Source organism: Urocampus carinirostris, chromosome 1 (genome assembly GCF_059441175.1).
Source record: "Urocampus carinirostris isolate Australia breed hairy pipefish chromosome 1, RoL_Ucar_1.0, whole genome shotgun sequence".
In the NCBI taxonomy this organism is placed as follows: Eukaryota; Metazoa; Chordata; class Actinopteri; order Syngnathiformes; family Syngnathidae; genus Urocampus; species Urocampus carinirostris.
Window position 1 is genome coordinate 44,677,387 of NC_142349.1, and position 25,171 is coordinate 44,702,557.

The 25,171-nt window shown below is 40.3% G+C and overlaps 1 protein-coding gene across 2 annotated transcripts in view; it reads left to right on the forward strand.

Annotated features, from left to right (window-relative positions):
• Window positions 1-4,578: 4,578 nt before the first annotated feature.
• The window catches only part of taok2a (TAO kinase 2a), a 38,375-nt gene continuing 17,782 nt past the window's right edge, over window positions 4,579-25,171 (forward strand). The window contains exons 1-6 of one of the 2 annotated variants that reach the window (XM_088341134.1): window positions 4,579-5,034; window positions 11,727-11,867; window positions 22,428-22,499; window positions 22,570-22,671; window positions 23,336-23,381; window positions 23,468-23,564. In XM_088341134.1, the coding sequence (XP_088197260.1) occupies window positions 11,736-11,867; window positions 22,428-22,499; window positions 22,570-22,671; window positions 23,336-23,381; window positions 23,468-23,564 (449 nt within the window). In that variant the 5' untranslated portion in view covers window positions 4,579-5,034; window positions 11,727-11,735. The remainder of the gene's footprint in view (window positions 5,035-11,726; window positions 11,868-22,427; window positions 22,500-22,569; window positions 22,672-23,335; window positions 23,382-23,467; window positions 23,565-25,171) is intronic. The other variant, XM_088341133.1, reaches the window with a different exon arrangement.

Sequence of the window (25,171 nt, forward strand, 5' to 3'; positions counted from 1 at the left end):
GAACAATCAAGACATTTTATTTAAACATAAATCCCTTTTTATTCAACAGTGGTTTGACAACAATATCATAATGGTTTTCCAGTTATTTAAAAGGAATCTTTACTCCTACAAAGACTTCATTGCACAATAAAAGGTTCCTGTGTCACTTGGTGACTTTCCTTAGAGCAAACTCGCCCAGTATCTGCATGCTAGTGAGATTAGTAAGGAATCCCAACACAGTTGTAGTCCATCTGTGGATAGCACTATGATTGGGAACATATCCTTAGCCGGCAATCATTATAAAATCAAAGGTCTTATCTAATCACTGATTAAAAGGGAAAAACTGTTCTATATGTGATGTCTTTCTGGAAGAAATGGGTTCAAATAAGTGACTGGAAAAGAGTCTTGTTGTTCCCCAGCCTCAATTTGTTAACAAGCAAAATGCGAGAAATTTCCTTTAAAATAATTCACAGGATTTACCCCTCCAGAGTGCAAATTGTAAAGAGGTGTAGAAAAATGTTGATGTTACATGTACAATTTGTTCTGCTGACCCTGAAATTATGGGCAGCACAGCGGCTGAGTTGTTAGCGTCTTCGCGGGACAGTTCTGAGGTCATGAGATCGAACCTTCCTGTGTGGAGTTTGTATGTTCTCCCCGTGCTTGCGTGGGTTTACTTCCTACCACATTCTAAAAACATGCATGTCTGGTAATTTGGGCCCAAATTGTCCCTAGGTGTGAATATGCGAATGAGTTGTCTGTCTCTGTGTGACTTACGACTGGCTGGGAACCGGTTCCGGGTGTCCTCTGCCCACTGCCCGAAGATGGCTGGGATTGGCTCTAGCACCCCCGTGACCCTACTGAGGATAAGCGGTGCAGATGATGGATGGACCTTGAAACTGTAACACGTTTATTATGGCACTGCCCATTGGTGAAAAAAATCTGGTCTGAAATTTGTAATTTTATTGCTGATAAGATACATTTTGAATAATTTTGGGAAGATGTTGTGTTTGGAATACATGACCCAGAGGAATTTAAACCAATGCCCAAAAAAACTTTATTGTCAATCTTATTATCATTTAAACTAAATTTTACCTTCATAAGTGCAAATTCATGGGCAGAATAAAATATTTCATCAGGTGTCAACGGGAAAGAAAACAACATATATTTTCCATCAAGCTATCCTACAGCCAGAAGGCCATTAAAATGTGTAATATTTGTAAACATTCTGGTATTTTTATGCAAATTGTGTTTTCTCCCCTGGCATGTTTGTTTATTTATTTCAATTATTTCTCTGTATTTTCTTCGCTGTACAATTGGTTATTAGGTTACAGGACGTGGCAATGCAATTTTTGTTTTAAAATGTATAAGGGTTTTGTTCTTAATGAAAAAGGTGGGGAGGATCACAATCAGCTCAGCTGCAGCCACCTTCAATCAATGCAGCAGCTTTCAAAAGCTTCTACAGACAAGCAACTGGTGCTTTAATGTTGACCATTGTGGTTCGTAAAAGCCGATCAATGTTTTTACTCATGTTTTGAACTTCTATATTTTTTAATTCCTATTTGTATTGTTGCCTATGCCTCCTGTTAAACCAGTGCCTCTCCTTTTTGCACCTGGACTCCTTCCCTGCCAAAAGCTGCCACCAGCTTCACGTTCGCCCCACATTAGCCAACCCCCCTTCGTCCTCTGGTGTCCCTAACCTACACGTACCCTTTATTTAATCATTTTAATAAATCCTGTCCTGTGACACTGGTCTGTGATTCTGTTCCTTGGATGTCTGGCACATTTGGCTATGTGTGCCAGTCAGGCCTAACAAATATACCATTGTAAACCCTTTTATACAACGTTTCTCACGAAAAAATGTTACTTGCTTGTCGAAACGAATCATTATGATGATCAAGGCATCTACTACGTTTTTTACACTTTCAAATTGCCCCCACTAACTTTTGAACTGTTTCCCATTCTATGTCAACCTTTAGTTTGAGGGTTCTTAGGTTAACCTGTCAGGTCACGTTATCAATGAAATAATGACTTGGGTTACATGATCTTGTTATGGCTACTTTATCCATGTGTTCCAAATAATAATGGATTGCAATAACAGCATTTTCCTGGAATAATGATTATAGCTTTTATTTTATTATTACTGGTAACTCATTCTTGTACACTATTGGTAATTTTTTAAACGTAATAGATTTATACACATAAGCCACAGTTTCAGCGTCCAACATATCACAATGTCTTTAATAAGAATGTATTAAGTAGCCAAAAAGATGACGGTTTTTAACCTTATTGTATGACAGATTCTAAAAGACGTCATTTCAATTCAGTGCTACTCATAAAACATTTTAAAGCCTTGGCACATGATAAGTTAACATTTTACATTAGGAACTGTAGTAATACACAATAGCAATTACAACATATATAGAATATATATATATATATATATATATATATATATTGTTGGTATTTTTCCAAAAGTAATATACCACACCTTTGATTTGAAATGAAATTTGATTCAGTTTTAGCCTTTTCATTTTGATTGAGGGGTTTATATGGAGAATTATTTTCTGTTTGGCCGCACGATTTAATTTTAATTGGAATACGTGGTGCAATTCAAATTAGGTTAGTAATGATCTAAGACACCACCCAAAAATTCTACTCTGCTGGTCTGTTCACTTCAGTAGTAGTGAAAGCACAGCAGGAGCTTAACTTCCCGAGAGTGCTTGGATTCAGGAAAAGCAACCTGAAATACACTTCTATAGAGCCACAGTAAATAACATACTGGCAAACGGCAGTGTGGTATGCTCGGAGCAAGGCTGCAGACAGGAACATTTACAGAGTTATCAATGCAGCCCTGAAAATCATCAACTATTTTCTGCCTAGTTTTAAGGACATTGGCAGTTTGTAATACCTCAACAGAGTCAACCACATAATGGATTAATCTCACCCTGGACACTATCTCTTTCACATGCTGCCCTCCAGCAGATGCTAGAGATCCCTTGAAACAATTACAGACAGGGTCAGAGACAGTTTCTTCCCTAAGGCCATTACCACCTTAAACAAGCACATAAGACTGAAAAAGGAGAAATCTATCTAGGTTATGTATAGAAAAATGTATATTCATATATTACTTAATATCTCTGATTTTGACATATGTTGCTGCTAATTCTGTTGCACTATTGTTATGATGCACTTACAACTCAGGTCATTCAACAAGCACTATCTTGCAAATATGTACCAATTTATCCTTACATTCATTTTATTCTTATTTTAGCCGATGGGCCGGAGCACAAAAGGTCCCTGCGAACAACAGGGCCAAGATGCGGTGGGACTTCAACTTCCAGACTGACAAGCAGCTCCTGGCTCACCAACATGGCATAGTGGGGGTGGACAAAGAGCAGAAGAGGGTCGTGATAATAGATGCGGCGGTCCCAGCTGACGCTAACATAAACGAAAAAGGAACATAAGAAACTGCAGAAGTACCAAGGGTTGAACGGGCAGCTGGAAGAGATATGGAAGGTCAAGGCCCAATAGTAGTGGGGGCACCAAAGGCAGTAACCCCCAAACTGGAAGAGTGGCTTCACCAGATCTATGGAACAACATCTGGGACCTTGGTCTTGAAGAGGGCAGTCCTAGGAGCAGCTAAGATACTGCTCAGAACCCTTAAACTACCCAAGTCTGAGAATAATACCACCAAAGTAGATGATTATTTTTTTAAATTTTTATATATATATATATATATATATATATATATATGCGGAGTTTGTATGTTCTCCCCGTGCTTGCGTAGGTTTCCTCCGGGCACTCCGGTTTCCTCCCACATTCCAAAAACATGCCTTTCAGGTGGATTGGCCGGTCCAAATTGTCCCTAGGTGTGAATGAGCGAGTGAGTTGTCTGTCCCCGTGTGCCCTGCGATTGGCTGGCAACCAGTTGAGGGTGTCCCCTGCCCACTGCACGATGATTGCTGGGATGGGCTCCAGCACCCCCGCGACCCTACTGAGGATAAGCGGTGTAGCTAATGAGATGATATATATATCCCAAGAAAGCTAGTGATAAGGGAAGGTAAACGTGGAAAACAGTGACAGCAATCATCGAGACGAAGAAGGAAACGATGGGGAAATTCGAAAACGATGTAGGAGATTCTGCCATTCAAGCGTTTCTGTAAAGTACAGTAAATGGATTAAAAACTTTGTTTTTAGATTTTCACCAGTATATGAATCTTTATTATTTCCATAATTAAATGAGTATGGATGTCTAGGTACATGCTTTGTCAATACTTTGAATTTCTTTTATGGAATGGTTATTTTGAAGGAGTTAAAGTGGTTGCTGACATGTAAGTACTTGACCTCGTTTTGAGTTTGCTGGTCTTTTTGTTGCTGTTGTTGTGTTCAAGATGAATGTATTCATCTTTTTCAGCTTTAAACTGCACAATCCTTTCATTGGATTTATTTGTAAAAACAAACATTTTCTTGATTTGGGTGCCAGGTTGTTATTAATGTCGGATGGTCGATCCTGGATTCTGACCAGATGAGAACCAGTGTTGAAGAGCGTCATGTATTTTGGGAGCGAAAGGAAGTAGAAAGAAAAGGGTTTCCGGACTGGCATGAGAAGTCCCGCCCCCATCTGAATGTGCCATCTTGAACAAAAACTGCGGGTGGATTGGGTCGAGATAAGGGCGAAACAATTGTTTCCAAGAGAGCTTTTAAAAGCCATCCGTGTGCTTTCTTTTAAAGCACACGGTGTGCACCGGAAGTAGAGCTTCCTGCACAAATTGCAGCCACACCCGGCTGAGCAGTCAAGCTAACGTTAGCTTCCTTCTTAGCTAGACAGCGAAGCTAACATAAAACAAGAGTTCAAAGTTTTCACTGGCCACATTGGGATTAATTTGAGTTAGTTAGTTATTTTCGTGCGAGTGGTTTCTGTGTGCTTGTGCGCTTCGAGGGAATGAACGAAGGTCCCGTGGATGTCCCGCCGCTGCCGTTATGAGGATGCAAGCTCTTTAGCTGAATTGCTAAGCGCTTATTTTTTGTTCCACATCGGGACTGCAGTACGCCGTGGTGAGTAAAAAGATGATAAAATGATGGTTATCTTGTATTTTTTTATATAAAAAAAAAATGGCGCAATTGGTGACAGGGACGTTAAAGCGCTCTCTTGTCACGCTTCTCCGCTCTTCGGCAACGCTTATTCCGGCTGACCCACTTTTGGACAAAGTGCACAAAGCGGAATGTTAACTAGGACAAAGTGGCTCCGTCTGCCTGTGAACAATTGTCCATTTGTGCTGAGCACCATACTTCTCGAGGCTGCTTTAATACGAATTTTTCTTGTTTTAACAAGAGCTGTCATGCTAATTAGCGCATTAGCTGTGATGATGTGACGTCACGGTTTGTTATAATTGATTGCGGTGTCAATGGTTATTTTGCACTTCTAGTATCGGGCTTTCTTTTGTTGCTCAAGTGGGTCTTTTTCGTTGCATGCAAAGTATCTTTGCTGCACTGAAGATATCCAAAAGCTTTATTCCACACACTGCTTAAACACTGTTACATAAATATGTATGAAGTTTGCTATGTGAATAAAGTTTTATTTTATTGATTGATTTATTGGTCCATGATTATTTCATTGGTTTCATCATGTCCCATTGCAAATAGTTAATTGTGTCTAACTATATTGACTGTTGAAAAATATGTTGTTTATTTTCCCCTTAACGATTCTGTAAAATTCGCCTACAATCCCAATCTAAAATGTACGCTAAGTAAAATAAATTAAACCTGGTGACTTGTGCGGCATGGTGGGTGAGTGGTTAATGCGTCCGTGCCACAGTTCAGAGTTATGGGATCCAATCCAGCTACCAGCCTTCATGTGTGGAGTTTGCGTGGGTTTCTTCAGGGCACTAGTTTCTTCTCACATTCCAAAAACATGCATGTCAGGTTAATTGGTTGGGCTAAATTGTCCCTAGGTGTGAGTGATTGAGTTGTATGTCTGTGTGCCCTGCAACTGGCTGGCGACCGTTCATGGTGTCTTGCCCACTGCCCGAAGACAGCTGGGATGGGCTCCAGCACCCCTGCGACCCTTCTGATGATAAGCGGTGCAGATAATGGATGGTTGATGACATTCAAACTTCTTCGGAGTTATGTCCTTAGGGACTGAGCGTAACTGTAACAAAATGGCTATAACTCTACAAATAAAACCTGAATCACAGTTCAATAAAGGGTCTTTATTGTCATTATACAAAAGTACAACGAAATTAGAGGGCGACATCTTTCAGTGTAAGAAAGCTAGGTACATGCTGGCGCAGGTAACCGTGACTTCTGCAAAGTCTTTGTTTTGATTAAAATACAAGAGTTACAGCGATTTTTTTTTTTTTTTTTTTTTTTTTTTTTTTCCCACCAGTAGTAAGTCCAAGTCGTCCGTTTCATGGATAGAGGATCTGTCGTTGTTGACTAGCCACGTTCGGCAGTGGTGGTTTGAGTTGTTAACCTTGGTGTTAGCTTTCCCTTCCGACTGCGCCTCAGTCAATTCCTGGACATGATAAAAATCCAGCCAGCACCCATGGTCTTCTGACTTTTAATTGATGAATTAATTTTCAATGTAACGATTCTCTAAAGCTATGAGCTGTCGCATTTATTTTGGTAGTCAGTTGTGCCCCTGGCTGTTTTACTGAAAGCTTACTCCGGCCTATTAAAGTCATGCACACACATCTTGCCGACTGTCCTACCTTTATTGGTTGGTGGCATTAAAACCTGCTTCTGATTGGCCGGGGCTGTTAACCACAAAATATGATAATTCTTGTTGGCCAAACTCTCTATCACTCAATTAACAAACTTTAACTATAAATCCTTGCGGTTACATTATCGCACTACGTCATATCGCAATATTGATTAGATTTTGGTTAATCATGGAGCCCTATTTGCAAATATTCTCTTTCCAGAAGTCAAAAAAATGAATGTACACACTTGCGCTTAACAAAGGTGCATAACAGTTAATCAAGAAATGTGTTACATATGTTTTTGGGGGGATTTAATTTGATTACTAGGTTTATATCTGCGTAGTGTCCTTTTCAGATTTTATTGGCTGATCAATGTTTCAATCATAATTTCCTTCCCGCTAAATATAATTGAAGCTAAAGTAGGTTATGTTGATTTTTTTTTTTTCTTTCCAATACAGGCGCCATAGGTTGTCACAGGCTAGGAACTATGTCTGCACTATTTGGGAAAGAAACCTATCTGCGATTTTTTTTTTTTTTTTTTTTAGAGCACAATTGAAATCTCGATGTGACTTTATTTTCCTTTGCTAGTTTTTTTGTGAGTACTTATTCATAGTGACAAGTGTTTCCCATAGAATTTGTGAGACCCTGGTGGGTGAACAGTTTAGGGCAGGGGTCTCAAACATTCGGCCCGCGGGGGAATTGTTTGATGCCGTAACGCATTAGCTCAGGAGTTAGAGCGCTCGTCTTGTGATCAAGAGGTCACAGGTTCGTTTCCTGGTTCCTCCGTGTTACATGTCGAGGTGTCCTTGGGCACTGAATCCCTAATACTCCCAATCAGCAGGTAGGCGCCTTGCATGACTGACTCCCTTGGCGTGTGAGTGTGCGTGTGTGAAGCACATTGTAAAGCGCTTTGGGAGGTCTTCATTGACTTGAAAAGCGCTATGTAAATGCAGACCATTTACCATTTGTAACATGAACGTTTTAAGGAACAGTTTGAGTCTTTAGCACCTCCTAAATGATTTATTAAAAAGAATAATATTGATTTAAAAAAAGCGATCCAAAATACACAAATTTTGATACAAACGTGCAGTTTTCGAGTTTTTCCTTGCCGTCATGAAGGTTTTAGATTAGGAGATGATGTAATAGTCTGTGGTTTGCAATAATCTGTGGTCTTTGCAGGCCTTTGATTTTTGTGATTAACTTGACTTGACTTTTTAAAAATTCGAGAAAATTCGAGAAATTTGCATATATTTTGATTCTCCAAAGTTAGCAGTCTTCCTTGCAATTGTTTTTTTGTTGCACTACACAATACAGCAATATCTAGTAGTCCAATAATACAGGTTGTGTCTTAATGGAAGAAAAGCCCATCCAAATTACGGATTAATTCATACTTTTTTACATTGATAAATTTATTGTTTCACCTTAATTCTTAATTTTTGGTTTGAACAATTTTATTGACACTATTAACAGCAAATAAACAATGTGAGGTTTGAACAATTTTTCTCGACAATTTTAACAGCAATTAAGTATATTCACAATTTCGTTCTGACATGTTTATTTCTTTAAATCTTTCTTTGGGTTGCAAGTTAAAAAAAGCTATTTGAGAACACTCTGAGCTTATCTTGTAGAAAACCTGATTTGGTCCAGTTTTCCCTAGACCCTAGTTCCAGAGCAGTGCCAGGAATTTTTTTTTTTAGTTTTTATCTAGAGTTTTACATCATATTTAGAGCTTTAAAAAGGGAATTTATAAAATGCTATAATGAAAGGGGTGCTTGGGTGGAGTTTGGCGGTGAATGAGCACCCCCCCAAAACAGGCTGGTTATGTCCATGTGTAAAAATTCACTGCAGATTGAAAGATAACGACATGGGGATCGCTTACCAGCTCAGTAGCCTAGATGGTAAGGCGCCCGCTTTGAGACTGGGAGGTCGGTGGTTCGCGCCCCGGCCGAGTCATTCCTAAGACTTAAAAAGTGGTCGGCGGCGCCCTCTGTTGGCTGCGGCTGCATCGGCTCGCTACAACGGGTCAGGTTTAATCGACATTTCGTTCTGTGTACATTGTTACACAGAATGACAATACAAGGAAATTATTATTATTATTATTATTAATTCTAATACGCCCCCCCCTCTCAACCCTTCCAGGAAACGTAGGAGCGCAGTGGTGAGAAAAAAGCATGTTTATCAACCAATAAACAGAAACAAGCACGTAAGAGGACAAAAAGCAACACATTGCGATCATTCGTATGACAACACAAGCACCACAACCCTCCCCCCCCGCTCTGTTCAACCAATTAAAAGTTAACACTCTGAAGGTTTTTTTCCCCAACCTGAAATAATTTCAAAGGCGCTACCAACATGAGCAATCTAAATTCGAACACAAAGATATAGTAGGCTTTTGTTTTCGCCTTAAAACAGAAGCTAGAACCGCTTTCTTCCATCTTCGCAACATTGCTAAAATTCGTCCTATGCTGTCTCAGTCGGATGCGGAGATTATAATTGTTTTTTTTTTTTGCAATCACATGCAAGATGAGTGTAGCATGGGTATCATAGCTTGAAAACAACTGAACAAACACACGAAGCCTTACCTAGTCTCGGGTCAAATTTGATCACAATCTGGAAAAACTAAACGTGTGTTTTTGGCCCTCATGTGGGTTTTAGATGAGGCGATGGTGTCATAATAGTCTGTAGTTTGCAATAGTCTTTGATCTGTGCAGCCCTTTGAGACTCTTTGTGATTAAGGGCTATACAAATAAACTTGACTAAACATAGTATTAGTGTTTTTTAATCTTTCTAAGTGTCCGTCTAGTCGTTTCCAAAAGTGGCCATTTGGAGACTCCATAAAGACCTTTGACTTGTGACATCATACTGACACCTCAACAGTCTAACAGCTCGCAGGCAGGTTAAAGCGTGTCACTAGTATTAACCCTTGGATGCATAAGTGGGATCAAAAATGACACCATTGGTTGCTATTCTTCAAATTGCATCAAAATTGCTATACTGGTCTGTTAAATTGCAATTACCGTACTTTCCGCACTATAAGGCGCACCTAAAAGTCTTAATTTTTTTCAAAAGCTGACCATGCCCCTTATAACACAGTGCGCCTTATATATGGCTCAATATTAAATTCGCAAGGTCTCGCAACTTACTCAACAGCCGCCGACTCGATTTTACCCCGAACGTGGAGTAGTCCGCGGTGTATGCTGGGATTTATATACCGGCGTTTCATTGGCTAACCAATGTGTCAATCATCATTTGAATCGATCACTATTGGCTGAAGTTATTCGGACTCTCGGATTGGCTAGATGGCCAAAACAAACCCTGCAATCGGCCGAGTTTAGCAATGGCGTAGCAAGTCCGCGGTGTATGCTAGGATTTATATACCGGCGTTTCATTGGCTAACCAATGTGTCAATCATCCGTTAAATCGATCGCTATTGGCTGAAGTTATTCGGAGCCTCGGATTGGCTAGAGGGCCAAAACAAACCCTGCAATTGGCCGAAGAAGATGTGTCAATCATCCGTTAAATCGATCGCTATTGGCTGAAGTTATTCGGAGCCTCGGATTGGCTAGATGGCCAAAACAAACCCTGCAATCGGCCGAGTTTAGCAATGGCGTAGCAAGCTTGCTAAAGTATGCCATAAAGAAACATGTTTCATTAGTCTGTATTTGTAAATATTCTACTCTCCTGGATTTACTTCACTCACGGTTGTAAGAAGACCATGATAGCGTATCATTATTGAACGTGAGAACTTAGGTGAGTTATGCGGCTTTATATTTTCCCGGTATCTTGTTTTAGAACGATCTTGATGTTGCTGTGATGAGTTGAGTGAATTAATCTCAATTCCAAGTGTTTATTGTCATATGCACAGTAAAGTTGTGAGCGAAAAAGAAAATAGAAACATAGAAATGTTTGGCATTTCTTGAATCCCAAGACTTCAACCTTCCGAATGATATTTGAAATGACGCATTTAAGTGACATCGTACGGACACCGCATCCGCACGTGTCTACGACACGTATTTTCTTCTTTGCAAGCTTTGGGAATGTTAAGGGGGTAATGAGTTGGACTGAATCATCTGACTGTTTTGTCGACGTTCCCATTGTAGCGCCTTATAATCCGGTGCGCCTTATCTATGGAAGATATAGGACCAAAAACTATTTTTTGGGGGTGCGCCTTATAACCCAGTGCGTCTTATAGTGCGGAAAATACGGTAGTTTTTTCCCCAAAATCGTGCAGCCACAGTCTGACGAATTGTTGCTGCTTTTGAGTCTTAAACTGAGGAGTACACGGCTGATGTGTCAAGTAATCTAAATGTGCAGCACAGTCACACGATGAATCTTGTTAGGGACCACTAAGCACATGTGTGATAGAACTCTGGCAAAAATCAAGACACTACAGTATGTATTTGACTTGCAGTCTTTCCCAGCATTGTCAAGATGCACCATCGGCTTCCTTACTTATTATTGAAGGCTACTAACATGTATAAATGGAAATTGTTTGACCATTTTTTAACAGAATACATTCTTGTGGTAGGAGGAAGGTTTGAGTTGGGACGCAAGTGGGCTCATAGGTGTTTTTTTTAAATTCATTTATTTATTTTATTTTATTTGAATATTTTTTTTAGCTCATTGAATCATTCACGCTTGCCTGCTGATGTCCTCGCACTTTATGGCAACGTTTTTGTTGTTTTATTGTACGAGTCAGTTTTACACAACAACAGCTGAAAAGCATTGTACAAGGTTATGTACTGCTTTTTTTTTGTTTTTGTTTTTTTTCCGTAAAATGTGCAAGTAAAGAATTGGTGGCAGGTTTTCCATTAAACTAAAAAGGTGTCTTTAGTATTGGTTACCATAATGTAATTTTGCTGCTCTTGTTTTTCCACTTACAACGTAACATGGCCCAATTACATCGGGGACCATCTTGAAAAGTGTACAGCTGTACACTTAGGAGGATGCTGGTCAGCATGATGATTATGCAACAATAATATGTTGTGGTGATTTTCCATTCATTCATAATCTGGATCTTCATGGTGTTGCCAATGTTCCATCCAGGCCCTGGCCATGCCCTCCAGCGCACGAGCGGGCAATCTGAAGGATCCGGACGTGGCTGACCTCTTCTGCAGGGATGACCCTGAGAAGCTCTTTGCAGACCTCAGAGAAATTGGCCATGGGAGCTTTGGAGCTGTGTACTTTGTGAGTTTTTTTAAGAAATGGTATCCTTCCCAGATATTTGTTTTGTTGCTATAAACAGACGACCACTTTAGGGTACAAAAATGTTTGGGTACAATTCCGATAATGAAACAATTTCAAAAGTAATTTTTCCAGCGATGCACCAACATGAAAATTTGGGTCTTAAAACAGCAAATGTGATTAGCTAGGTCAAAATACCGAAATGGCAACGCAGTATCAAATTAAGAAGGAAAATATTGAGTGTGTCAAAGAAAATCAACAACTAAATAAAGAACTGGAAGAGAAGATTAAAAAACTATAAAAGGCAGATGGTTTTGAACAATGTGCTCGTCTCAATGATTTAATCATTACAGGACTAAAAGTTGAGCAGCGCGCAAGTAATACAAACCCAGCCCAAACCAAAACATGTAGACAGTGGTTAAACAGGTGATTTCCAAACTCAGAAATTTCAACATAGCAGTAAATGAAGACCTTGTTGAGCTCTGTTATCAAATTACCCTGAGAGGGAAAACACCACCATGTTTTTGATTGATTTCCAATCCATTGGAAAAGCAAGGTCCTGAATTAAAGTGGCAAAAAGTCTACATCAAGTCAAGTCATTTTTATTTGTATAGCCCTAAATCACGAAGAGTCTCAAAGGGCTTCACAGATTATTACACTATATTACACAGACTATTTTTCAGAATATTATTATACATTGCCCTGCTCTGGAGCTGACGAGAAGAGTAGGTTATTATATGCTATAGAGTAGAAGTGAGTTTTAAGCTTAGATTTAAACATTTCCACTGAGGTTGCAGATCGGATCTCCGGGGGAAGAGCATTCCACAGCACCGGTGCCCGGATGGAGAACGCCCTCGAATCAGCAGAACACTTCTTTGCTCTTGGGATCACCAGAAGACCGGCACTCTCAGAACTTGGGCTTCGGACCGGGACATAGGGGGAAATCAGATCTGAAAGATATGAGGGAGCAAGTCCATGTATGATTTTGTATAATACTAAGAGAACCTTGAAATCACATCTTAGGCTATTAGGGAGCCAATGCAGGTTAGCCATAATCGGTGTTATGTGATCATACTTTTTTGTCCTAGTTAAAAGCCTTGCTGCGGCATTTTGTACCATCTGAAGAGACTTGATTCTAGACTTTGGGAGACCAGAGAGTAGTGCATCAACATAAATCTCACCAAACGGTATTCTCAAATCTCCCGGAAGGCACGTCAAATGAAGAAAAAAGACCGTCAGACAGCACCTGGACAACAAATTGTAAAGTTTTTGTTAAAACATAAGGAAGTCTCCCAGGTCAGCATCTGCTTATTTTTTTTAACCTTTTACAAAAATCTTTTTTTTTTTCTACTTTATTACAAGTTAGTCAAATCATTTTTATTTGTATAGCCCTGAATCACAGTCTCAAAGGGCTGCACAGACTATTGCACAGACTATTATTTCAGACTATTATTACACCATCCCCTGATCTGAAACCAACATGAGGGCAAGGAAAAACTCAAAAACCTCAACATGAGGAGAATGAAGAAACCTTGAGAAGGGACCGCACATGTGGTAATCCCCCTTTCAGGATGACCAGGCTGCAATGGATGTTGCAATTACAAATAGTACAGAGATATTGTCAACAAACAAAATGTATAGGTTATTCATATGCTATAGAGTAGAAGTGTGTTTTAAGCTTAGATTTGAACATTTCCACTGAGGTTGCAGATCGGATCTCAGGGGGAAGAGCATTCCACAGCACCGGTGCCCGGATGGAGAACGCTCTCGATCCTGCGCAACACTTCTTGGTTCTTGGGATCACCAGTAGACCAGTGCTTTTAGAACGAAGGGGGGAATCAAATCTGAAAGATATGGGGGAGCAAGTCCATGTATGATTTTGTAAAATACCAAGAGAACCTTGAAAACACATTTTAGGCTAACAGGGAGCCAATGTAGGTTAGCTAAAATCGGCGTAATGTGATCGGACTTTCTTGTCCTAGTTAAAAGCCTCGCTGCAGCATTTTGTACCAGCTGAAGACTCTTGATTCTGGATTTCGGGAGACCAGAGAGTAGTGCATTACAGTAATCGAGACGGGAGGTAACAAACGCGTGAATTATAATCTCTGCATCCGACTGAGACAGCATAGGACGAATTTTAGCAATGTTGCGAAGATGAAAGAAAGCGGTTCTAGTAATTTTCTTCACGCATGTTTGAAAGGACAGATCGGGGTCAAATTTGACACTTACATTTTTAACGGAGTCACTCTGTGTGATGTGACATTTTTCAATGTTCACAGCAGTTTACTTTTCAGAGTTAAGACGCAAGAAATTGATCGACATCCACTCTTTTATCTCAGTGAGGCAAGCCTCCAAATTTCCACAATTTAGTGTGGCAGATTCCTCCAATGGAAGATATAGTTGAGTGTCATCTGCATAGTAATGGAAACTGATATTATAATTGCGAATAATATCACCTAATGGAAGCATGTATATGCTGAGAAGAATGGGGCCAAGTACTGAACCCTGCAGAACACCACAGGTAACACTAAAGGGCTCAGATGTCGTATCGCCATATTTAACACAGTGCGTCCTATCTGAGAGGTAGGATCTGAACCATGAGAGGACGGTTCCTGAGAGACCAATCCATTTTTCCAGCCGTTCTAGTAGGATATTATGGTCCACTGTGTCATAAGTAGCACTAAGGTCCAGCAGCAGCAAAAGTGATGGAGCACCAGAGTCCATTGCCAGTAGAAGATCATTGGTTACCTTAATCAGGGCTATCTTAGTAGAGTGGTTAGCCCTGAATCCTGATTGCATTGATTCAAAAAGACTGTTCTCGGATATAAAATCATTCAGCTGCTGTGCCACTACTTTTCCAAGTACTTTAGAAAGAAACGGTAGGTTTGACACAGGTCTATAAGTACATAAGCTTTCTGAATCAAGGTTGGGTCGTTTCAGTGTAGGTTTATTAACAGCAGACTTAAAAGCCGCTGGAACTACACCTGAGGAGAGTGATATTTTTATAATATTTAGAACGGAAGGTCCAAGGACCCCAAAAAGACCTTTAATAAGCGAAGCTGGAAGCGGGTCGAACAGGCAAGTCGTCGGTTTGGCCGTATTCACAGAGATCAGAATTTCCCGCGGATTTCCGCTGTTTTTGAACCCCAAAGGTCATTCCCTCAAATCGTCTAAATTCGATGAGAAAATATTTTGGGGGGGTGAGGTATGATACGTGACTGTTTCATCACCCCAAGTTAGAATTTAGACCATTGGTCGATAGGTTCGCTGATAACCAATCAGCGGAGCTTTTGTTCAGAGCATTGGCTTTCTCAAACATGGCGCTCCTCCGGTCTTTTCAAACGGTGAAATGAGTGTTTGAAAAAGTAAATATGAAAATACTAAGAAAAGAAGATGAAGCTTTTTGTCTCCGAGATTGATAAAGGAATCAAGAATAAATTTAAGTGGTCATGGCTGGAGAAGGCTGTCACAGTAAACGTTAAAATCGGCGCAAAGATCGACGAAGTTACAGAAACTTTGAGCCAGTTCATCGCAAAGTGTGATGTTCCAGGGAAAGCAAAGTGTCTATACTGTGTCGATCTGATCAATTATGGTACGCGAGGTTGTGTGGCACTGATCGATCATGCTAAAATGAACAAGCACAAAGCAAAAATAGCTTGCCGGCGATCAAATTATGCACTCGGATCCGCATTTAAAATCGGCAGTGAAACTAACAGTAACACCACCAGTTCAACATTATTGGCCGTTCCAAATCCTTCCACTTCAAATACTAGCAGCAGTCAACCACTGGTTCCCCTGTGTGACAGAAAATCCCAATCTGAGGTATTTATAAATCTATTTATTTATGAAATGATTTTATCTTTTGTGTTTATACAATATTTAGAACAGGATAAACAAAATTTAAAATTTGTTATAAACATGATTAAAATAAATTATTTTGTATCATCATGATCATGTTCAATATTACAAATGCTTTTAATGTCAATATATATTTTTAATTTATATATATATATATATATATATATATATATAATACATGGTTTCTGTTTTGTTGGATTTAATTCATTCTAGTGCAATTTTCACATAGCAAATAAGATAAATGCTGTTGAGCCCCCCCACCGGGCTCCGCCCTGGCCGGGGCCTGCGGCCCCTGGACCCTGGCTATTTCAGCTGAAAATGAAAATCTCCATTCTGATCCCTGTATTCACCACCTGCTTAAGATTGAGTGACAGATCACTAAATCTGGACAAATTCCCTGGACAGCCACCATGTCGTGCATCTATAGATTTCAGCCCTTTAGTATGTGTTGTATTAACAGAGGCTTTAGAAATTTCTTCCTTTATGCATTGAATCTTCTTATTAAAGAAGACCATAAAGTCATGGGCTGAATGGGTAGAACTATCTGGGATAATCTGTTGCCTTGTTAGCGATGCTACGGTGTCGAAAAGGATTTTGGGGTTATTCTTTTGTGACGCAATCACCTTAGAAAGGTAGGCTGATTTTGCAGAGGCAAGGACTGCTTTATAGTAGAGTAAACATGGCGGCGCGCATGGATGCTGCGGCTAGTTGCTCTCCAGCTAATCTTCTATTTATTACCGTTCTCTTGTCTTTTTTGCTTTCTTTTTTGGACACATGCGTGGCCAAAAATACTTAAAGTAGGGACGAACTTATTCGGTTGGGTGGGCGTCTAAATTTAGACTTTACTGGCACTTTTTACACCGCCTATGATATACTGAACGAGCTTCAAAGAGATCCGGCATCCTTGTGGACAACTATTCCTCCTACTAAACGAGGACAACGGCGCCGTAAAGACAGAAAACAGAAGCGTGGTTGCCGTGCGGGTAAATGTGTGAAGCGTGCGAGGTCGAAGGAGCAAGAAGGACGCGAGGATGTGACTAATTCCACCATTCATTCCTCGCCGGACAACCGACGCTTTACACTCAACACTCACGAACGGCCCCAACGGCGACATCTTTTGACGATCTTTACAAAGACTACAAAGACTTCAGCTAAGTCAAATGATTCAGCAAAGCTAAAATTTGGTCTTTTTAAATATTAGATCGCTTGCTCCTAAAGCTTTACTTGTTGATAACATTATTCGTGATTATAAACTTAACTGTATGGGTCTTTGTGAAACTTGGTTACGCCCGGATGAGTATTTAGCGCTAAATTATGCTTCTCCCCCAGACTACGTGAATAGCCATGTAGCACGCACGTTGAAAAAGGGTGTCGGTGTCGCGCTCATTTCTGAAAAATCGCTCAAATTTAATCCTCGTACCTCTAATAATTAAAAGGCGTTTGAGGCTCTTGTGATGCGGTCCTCTCTATTGTCAATTTATGTGATAACTATCTATCGCGCACCTGGGCCATACACAACTTTCTTAGACGAATTTGCTGAACTTTTGTCTGAACCAGTAACCTATGCAGACAAAATTATAATTATAGGGGACTTTAACATTCATATGAACTCCCCACTCAGTTCACTTACTGTTGCGTTTCGGTCTCTAATTGATGCATTTGGTTTTAATCAACTGGTTGATTTACCAACCCATAAAGATGGAAACACGCTCGACTTGGTTCTTACTCGAGGAGTTTTAACCTCAAACATTATGGTGTTTCTACTGTTATCTTGGATCATTACTTAGTTACATATGAGGTGCTAGCTAAATGTAGTACTAAAAAAGCTGAAGGAGGTCGGTGGTTCGCGCCCCGGCCGAGTCATTCCTAAGACTTAAAAAGTGGTCGGCGGCGCCCTCTGTTGGCTGCGGCTGCATCGGCTCGCTACAACGGGTCAGGTGCAATCGACATTTCGTTCTGTGTACATTGTTACACAGAATGACAATACAAGGAAATTATTATTATTATTATTATTATTTAGCGGACGCAATATAAGCACTGGCACAGTTTCTGAGCTCTTTGAACTCCTTCCTGGAGCAGTTGCGTCCTTTCCTTCATACAATGGCTCGATTGACTCACTCATGAATAAGTTCAATACTACCCTGGCTAGTGTCCTGGATTCAATAGCGCCCATAAAGCTTAAATCACGTCCTAAAAGACGCACGCCTTGGTTTACTGATGAAACTAGAACCCTTAAACAAGAATGCAGGAAATTGGAAAGAAAATGGTGCGCTACCAAGCTTGAGGTTTTCCATCAAACCTGGTCTGACAGCTTGTTAAAGTATAAAGCGGCCCTTGCCTCTGCAAAATCGGCCTACCTTTCGAAGGTGATTGTGTCACAAAAGAACAATCCCAAAGTCCTTTTTGACACTGTAGCATCGCTTACAAGGCAACAGACTGTCGCAGATAGTTCGACCCACTCTGCTCATGACTTAATAGTCTTCTTTACTTTAGAAGATTCAATGCATACAGGAAGAAATTGCTAAAGATATTATTAATACCACGCATATTAAAGGGCTGAAATCTACAGATGCACGACAGGGTGGCTGTCCAGGGAATTTGTCCAGTTTTAGTGAACTGTCACTTAATGATCTCAAACAGGTGGTGAATGCGGCCAAACCGACAACTTGCCAGTTCGACCCGCTCCCAGGTTCACTTATTAAAGGTCTTTTTGGCGTCCTTGGACCTTCAGTTCTAAATATTATAAACATATCACTCTCCTCAGGTGTAGTTCCAGCAGTTTTTAAGTCCGCCGTTATTAAACCCACACTGAAACGACCCAACCTTGATCCAGAAATCTTATGTAGACCTGTGTCAAACCTACCTTTCCTTTCTAAAGTACGCTCTTCCCCCTGAGATCCGATCTGCAACCTCAGTGGAAATGTTTAAATCTAAGCTTAAAACTCACTTCTACTCCATAGCATATGAATAACCTACTCTTCTCGTCGGCTGAAAAATAATCTGTGAAGCCCTTTGAGACTCTTCGTGATTTAGGGCTCTACAAATAAAAATGACTTGACTTGACTTTAACAAGCAGTTGTTCCAGGTTTGAATGACAACCTCAAGCTTAATAGCGCGCCATTTTCTTTCAGATTTCCTGCATTCTTGTTTAAGGGATCTAGTTTCTTCAGTAAACCAATGCGTGCGTCTTTTAGGTCGTGATTTACGCCGTATGGGCGCGACTGAATCCAGGACACTAGCCAGGGTAGCATTAAACTCATTCATGAGTGAGTTGATAGAGCCTTTATATAAAGGAAACAACGCAACTGCTCCTGAACGAAGATCAGAGAACTCAGAAACTGTGCCAGTGCTTATATTGCGTCAGCTGAATCCTTCAGCTTTTTTAATACTACATTTAGCTAGCACCTCAAATGTAACTAAATAATGATCAGAAATAACGGTAGTACACGGTAACACCGTCATGTTTGAGGTTGAAACTCCTCGAGTGTGAACCAAGTCTAGCGTGTTTCCATTTTTGAGTTGGCAAATCAACCAGTTGAGTAAAACCAAATGTATCAATTAGAGACCGAAACGCAACAGTAAGTGAACTGAGTGGGGAGTTCATATGAATGTTAAAGTCCCCCATAATTATTATTTTGTCTGCATAGCTTACTAGGTCAGACAACAGTTCAAAGAATTCATCCAAGAAAACTGAGTAGGGTCCTGGTGCGTGGTAAATAGTTACTACATAATTTGACAATAGGAAGGATCGCATAACAAGAGCCTCAAACGCCTTATGATTATTAGAGGTACGAGGAGTAAGTTTGAGTATTTTTTCAGAAATTAGCGCGACACCGCCACCCTTCTTCAAAGAGCGTGCTACATGACTGCTCACGTAGTCTTGAGGAGAAGCCTCATTTAACGGTAAAAACTCATCCGGTCTCAACCAAGTTTCACATAGACCAATCAAGTTAAGTCTGTAATCACGAGTAATATTATCAACAAGTAAAGCTTTAGGAGCAAGCGATCTAATATTTAACTGACCAAATTTTAGCTTTGCTGAATCGTTTAACTTAGCTGAAGTCTTTGTAGAGATCGTCACAAGATGTCGCCGTTCGGGCGTGTTGAGTCTCAGGCGTCGGTTGTCCGGCAAGATTAATGAATAAATAATGGTGGACTTAGGCACATCTTCGTGTCCTTCTCTGTCGTTTCGCCGATGTAGCTTCTTTAGCTTCACACACCGCTTCTGTTTTCGGTCTCTATGCCGTCTCCGTCGCTTCGTACATGGGGTTGCCTCCCACGGAAATCCCGGATCTCTTTGTAGCTCGTTCGGGATATCAAAGGTGGTATAAAAAAGTGCCAGAAAAGTTCAAATTTCGACGCCCACCCAATTGAATAAGTTCCTCCCGACTATAAGCATTATTGGCCACGCATGTGTCCAGAAAAGAGAGCATAAAAGACAAGAGAACGGTAATAAATAGAAGATTAGCTGGAGAGCAACTAGCCGCAGCATCCATGCGCGCCGCCATGTTGGATCCAACCCTTTTGGATTATTCCCCTCTCTTCAGAAATTCTTAAACCGCATAAGACCTGATTGGGAGGACAAAAGTGGAAAGAAAAATGGCACCCAAACACAAATTTAAGTCCAAAGTACCTGAAGCTCAATTTTTATTTATTTTTTCATTTATTATGAGAATATTTTCCTGTATTTAGGAATTTCTCATTTAGATTTTGGATAAATCAGAATGAAGCTGAAGTTTGTTCAAATTTTTGCCAACACACTTGGGTGCTACTTTTTAATTCGGTTGCAAACCATCAGTTTCCAGTCTCTGGTGATAACGATTGTGGGAAGAGTAATATTTGGTTAAGACTTCATCTCATTGAATGCGATCAGATCTTTCACTATGTTAAGTAAGATAACTGCAGGTCAGTGTTTCTCGTAGAATTTTGTAAGACCCATGTGGGTGGATAGTCTAACAGAGTCCAGAGGAGTGCTCCCTGCCCTGTTTCCTCCCGCCCCTGGAATAAAATGTGGTTCATTTTTAAACTCATCAATTAACTGGATTTTTTTGTTCAAGCAAAATCAAGAAGCTAGATCTATGATGAATTTGTGCCCTTGTAAATTATGTATACATAAATCTATTAGTTATGAAATTCAGTGATACTGCATACAAGTCACACCCGCAAAGCATTGTAAACGTGTTTATGCAAAAAAAAAATCAGCTCGTCATCTAATTACGCTAAAAATAACTAGTGTTCCGATACTGAACTATTTTGAGATCTTGTATCGGTGACTAAACAGACCAAGTCACCTATATGAATTTTAAATTGGATTTAATACTCATATTGGTGATTTGAATAAGTTACAGTATTAAATATCAGTACTGCTACTTTTGTGACTGCTGCTATGACATAATGCTGGTTCCTCACACAAAGTGCTAAGCTTTGTGAAACCGATTCGGATTCTTCTGTTGTTGATAGACAATGCAGTGTTTTGGAGCCATTATATAATTAAAATGAGTCCAAATAAGGGTTACTTTCCTGCTTTGGTTAATTTTTTTTTTATTTCATTTCCTTTTTGTCTTCTGTTTTGCCATCTATATCTCCTGCTGCAGCGTACCCTGCCTTCCAACCCCTCCATTCTCTGCTCAGGGAACATAAACACGCATATTAACCAAACAACCAATATAACCCAAAAGCAAATGAGAGGACAAAAAAAGTATTTTTGTCATTTGTGGTCTTTCATATAATAAGATTTCTTAAGATGGTTTTTATTCACTTCTCGTGTGTTCGTGTTTTGATAACACAAGTTTGAGGCTCTTGCAGTGACCAATTAAATCCTGGCGGCCCGTCAGGGACTTTCAATTGTATGGGAAACACTGCAGGTGGTATTGCTGACCTGGTGCTCACACATCCACTTTCTCATGTTGCTGGTAGGTCCCTAATTGATTAATGGTAGCTAGCAAGGCAGCGAATACAGTCCATTCGATTGCCTTTGTGGGTGAATTTATTACGGCACACCTAGCACATCATGTCACTTTTGTCAAGGTGTGTTGCACAGTTGATATCGCAGAAGGCAAACTGATTCAGAACATGAATGAGCAGGTGTTTTTTCTTTTGTTTTGTATTATGCCTTCAACAAGTGCCAGTGCGCTTGCCTGTTTTAAGTGTCCTGTGTGGTAACTGTTCCCTCTTCTTAGTTTTTTGTTGTTTGGCATAAAATAATAAAAATTAGGACATTTATGAATAGATTCTGACCATTTTTTGTCAGAATTGCAAAACATTCAGAAATAGGACATTTCCACTAATCTGTGAGATAAGTGCTGAAACATCCAGGTTTTTATTGGCAGGTAAAATCACTTTGGTACTTGAATATACGTTTGATATCTCAAGCCAATGTTTAATGTTCATTTTACGTTTTTACAATCCCCACATAAAAGTTTGGTTACTTTGGGGTCACATTTAACATACTGTATTTATTTTTTTAATTCTATTCACACTACTATTTTGAAGGGTTCCTAACTCCTTTTGCTATTATTTTCAATGCATACTCTTGCATTAATTTCCAAGCAGCAATTTTTAAACTATGTCACATGACACATAAAACAACCAAAGGGGCACATTGTTGGCATAAACCTGTGCTATAACTTGAATTGGTAGATGTAACTAAAAAATGTTTAATGGTAAAATACTCTATAGTTTCAAGACTCTTGTCTCCATTTTCAGGCCCGAGATGTGCGCAACAATGAAGTGGTGGCCATTAAGAAGATGTCATATAGCGGCAAGCAGACAAACGAGGTGAACATACAACAGTGCCAATAAAATGTATGCCCTATACACAAACATGCTGTCTTATTTTGATGTGCAGAAGTGGCAGGATATCATTAAAGAGGTGAAGTTCCTGCAGAAACTTCGCCATCCAAACACCATTGAGTATCGTGGGTGTTACCTGAAGGAACACACAGCATGGGTATGATGTCATTAATCTTTTAAATCTATCTCTAATGGAAAAACAGTTGTCAAAATGTATTTGACAGACAATGTTTCTGTGTTTAGACAAATTTCGGGTAAGATCGGGCCTAAAAAAAATCCAGTTTGACCCGGCCCTGCCCTCGGGTATTAAAACCTGAACCCGATCATTTAACTTTATTTAATGGTCTGAGCCCAGAGAAAACCTGAATTTTTATATTTTATTTGTGAAGACTCGAGAGGAGGAAGCTTTAATTTTGTCCGACTCTGCCCCACTGCCGCGCAACGGCTTCTCTTGGTTCAACAGTGCCGCCAAGTGAGCTCGCTGACCAGTGTGCCGACGAGCCTGTATGCTGGGCTGCAGGGATCCTCCACAAATAAAAATAAACAAAGAACATTGACAGGTTAATCTTTGAAAAAAGTTGTTGAGGAGGAAGCCCGGCCCAAACCCGAACTTAAGGATTGAAATTTTAGGCCCGGCCTCACCCAAATTTTTGGCAGGGTTCGGCCCAAGATTTTACCTTGACAAAACCAAGAAAAGAAAGATTCCTATACCGAAGTATACTTTGAAAAATGCCACTTTCATATGCTTTTTCTAAAAGTGGACCATTGTTCAGGGACTCATTCCATATTTCTCATATTTTTTAAACATCATTTATCTATAGCTGGTGATGGAGTACTGCCTTGGCTCTGCCTCTGACCTTCTTGAAGGTGAGTCTGGCATTGAAAGGAAACCTGATAGCCTCAGACTGTCATTTTTTGTTATTGTCATTGAACCTTCTATTTGTTCGTTGCAGTTCATAAAAAGCCTCTGCAAGAGGTGGAGATTGCTGCTATTACGCATGGTGCACTGCTAGGGTTGGCGTACCTTCACTCTCACAACATGATCCACAGGTGACAGACTATGGTTTCTAGTTGATAGATTGCGAACCTGGGGAAAGTGTGGGGAAAGTCAGAAAAGTTTAATGTGATTTTTATGTTACTGCAACACGTATTCTGGAAAATCTGTTCTTTTTCCGCCTGAACATACACATTCATAATCACATTTTTGTTGTCGTCCAAGCACTCTTTTTTTTTTTTTTTTTTTTTATGACAGAAAAAAACAGCGTATGACTGCGTACTAAAGATTTAGGGTGGATTTAAAATTGATGCATAGATATTTTTCAATAGTAATACAAACACTACTGCATCGATAATCTTCTGAGGAGAGACAATTCATTTCCCTCACACAAACTGTTAGATGCCACCGCACCAGCTTTTTAGTAGACATGCCGGCAAGTCAAGTGAAAAGGAAAGGAGCCACTTTCCATTTTGGAAGTGCCAATTGGGATAGCAAGTTGCGTGCTTTACAAACATAAGCTACAGTATGCGCAAAGGCCACACTTACAAATACAGATATACTTAGTCATTCTTGTACACATGTATACAGAACGAAATGTCAATACATCTGACCCGCACAGTTTTCCGTAAATATACAGATATAAATATGTAGTATTGAGTTGGAGTATTGAAAAGAGGTTTTACGTACAACAGTGCCAAAAAATAAAAAAATTGTAGAGTGAAACACGCAAGTGGGGGGTCATATAATGTACAAAAAAAATATGGATGTGCAATGGTAGGTAAAATATTATAGCTATGAGTACTGTACAGTAGTGCAAGAGGAGCAGCTGAACAGATGTGCAAAATAGGCAGTCAGGTAAACAAGTCACTATACAATAACAATGAAGTACGATAGTGCAGAGGAGAACAGATGTGCAAAGGAGTGGCTAGGTATAAGCGAACCGCCAATAGTGCAAGGACAAAAAAAACAAACAAACAGATGTACAGATTAGCAGCTGGGTAGGCTTGCTATGTGTGTGATTTACCGTTTAACAGTCTAATGGCCAGGGCGACAAAGCTATTGCAGAACCTGGTGGTCCTGCACCGCACACTGCAGTACCTCTTCCCAGAGGCTAGCAGAGTGAACAGTCCATGATGGGGGTGAGAGGGGTCCCTAATGATGTTTTTGGCCCGGGATAGGCGGCGCTTCTGGCCAATGTCCTGAATGGAGGTGAGAGAAGTCCCAATGATTTTTTCTCTGCTGTCCTCACCGCCCTCCTCACACTACTCCAGTCGGAGGCACTACAGCCTCCACACCACACAGAGATACAGCTAGTCAGGATGCTCTCTATGGTGCCCCTGTAGAATGTGATGAGGGTGGGTGGGGGCCGCTGGGCTCTCCTCATCCTCCGCAGGAAGTACAGGCGCTGCTGTGCCTTCACCAGTGATGCAGTGTTCACAGACCACGTGAGTTTGTCTGTGATGTGCACCCCCAGGAACTTGGTACTGCTGACAACCTCCTCAGCCTTGTTGTTGATGAGAAGCGGGGCATGGTTGGGCTGGTTTTTCCTGAAGTCGACAATGATCTCTTTAGTTTTGTCAACGTTCACGACCAGGCTCTTGACTCTCCACCAGCCCACCAACTGCATCCACCTCCTTTCTGTAGGCCAGGTCGTTGTCGT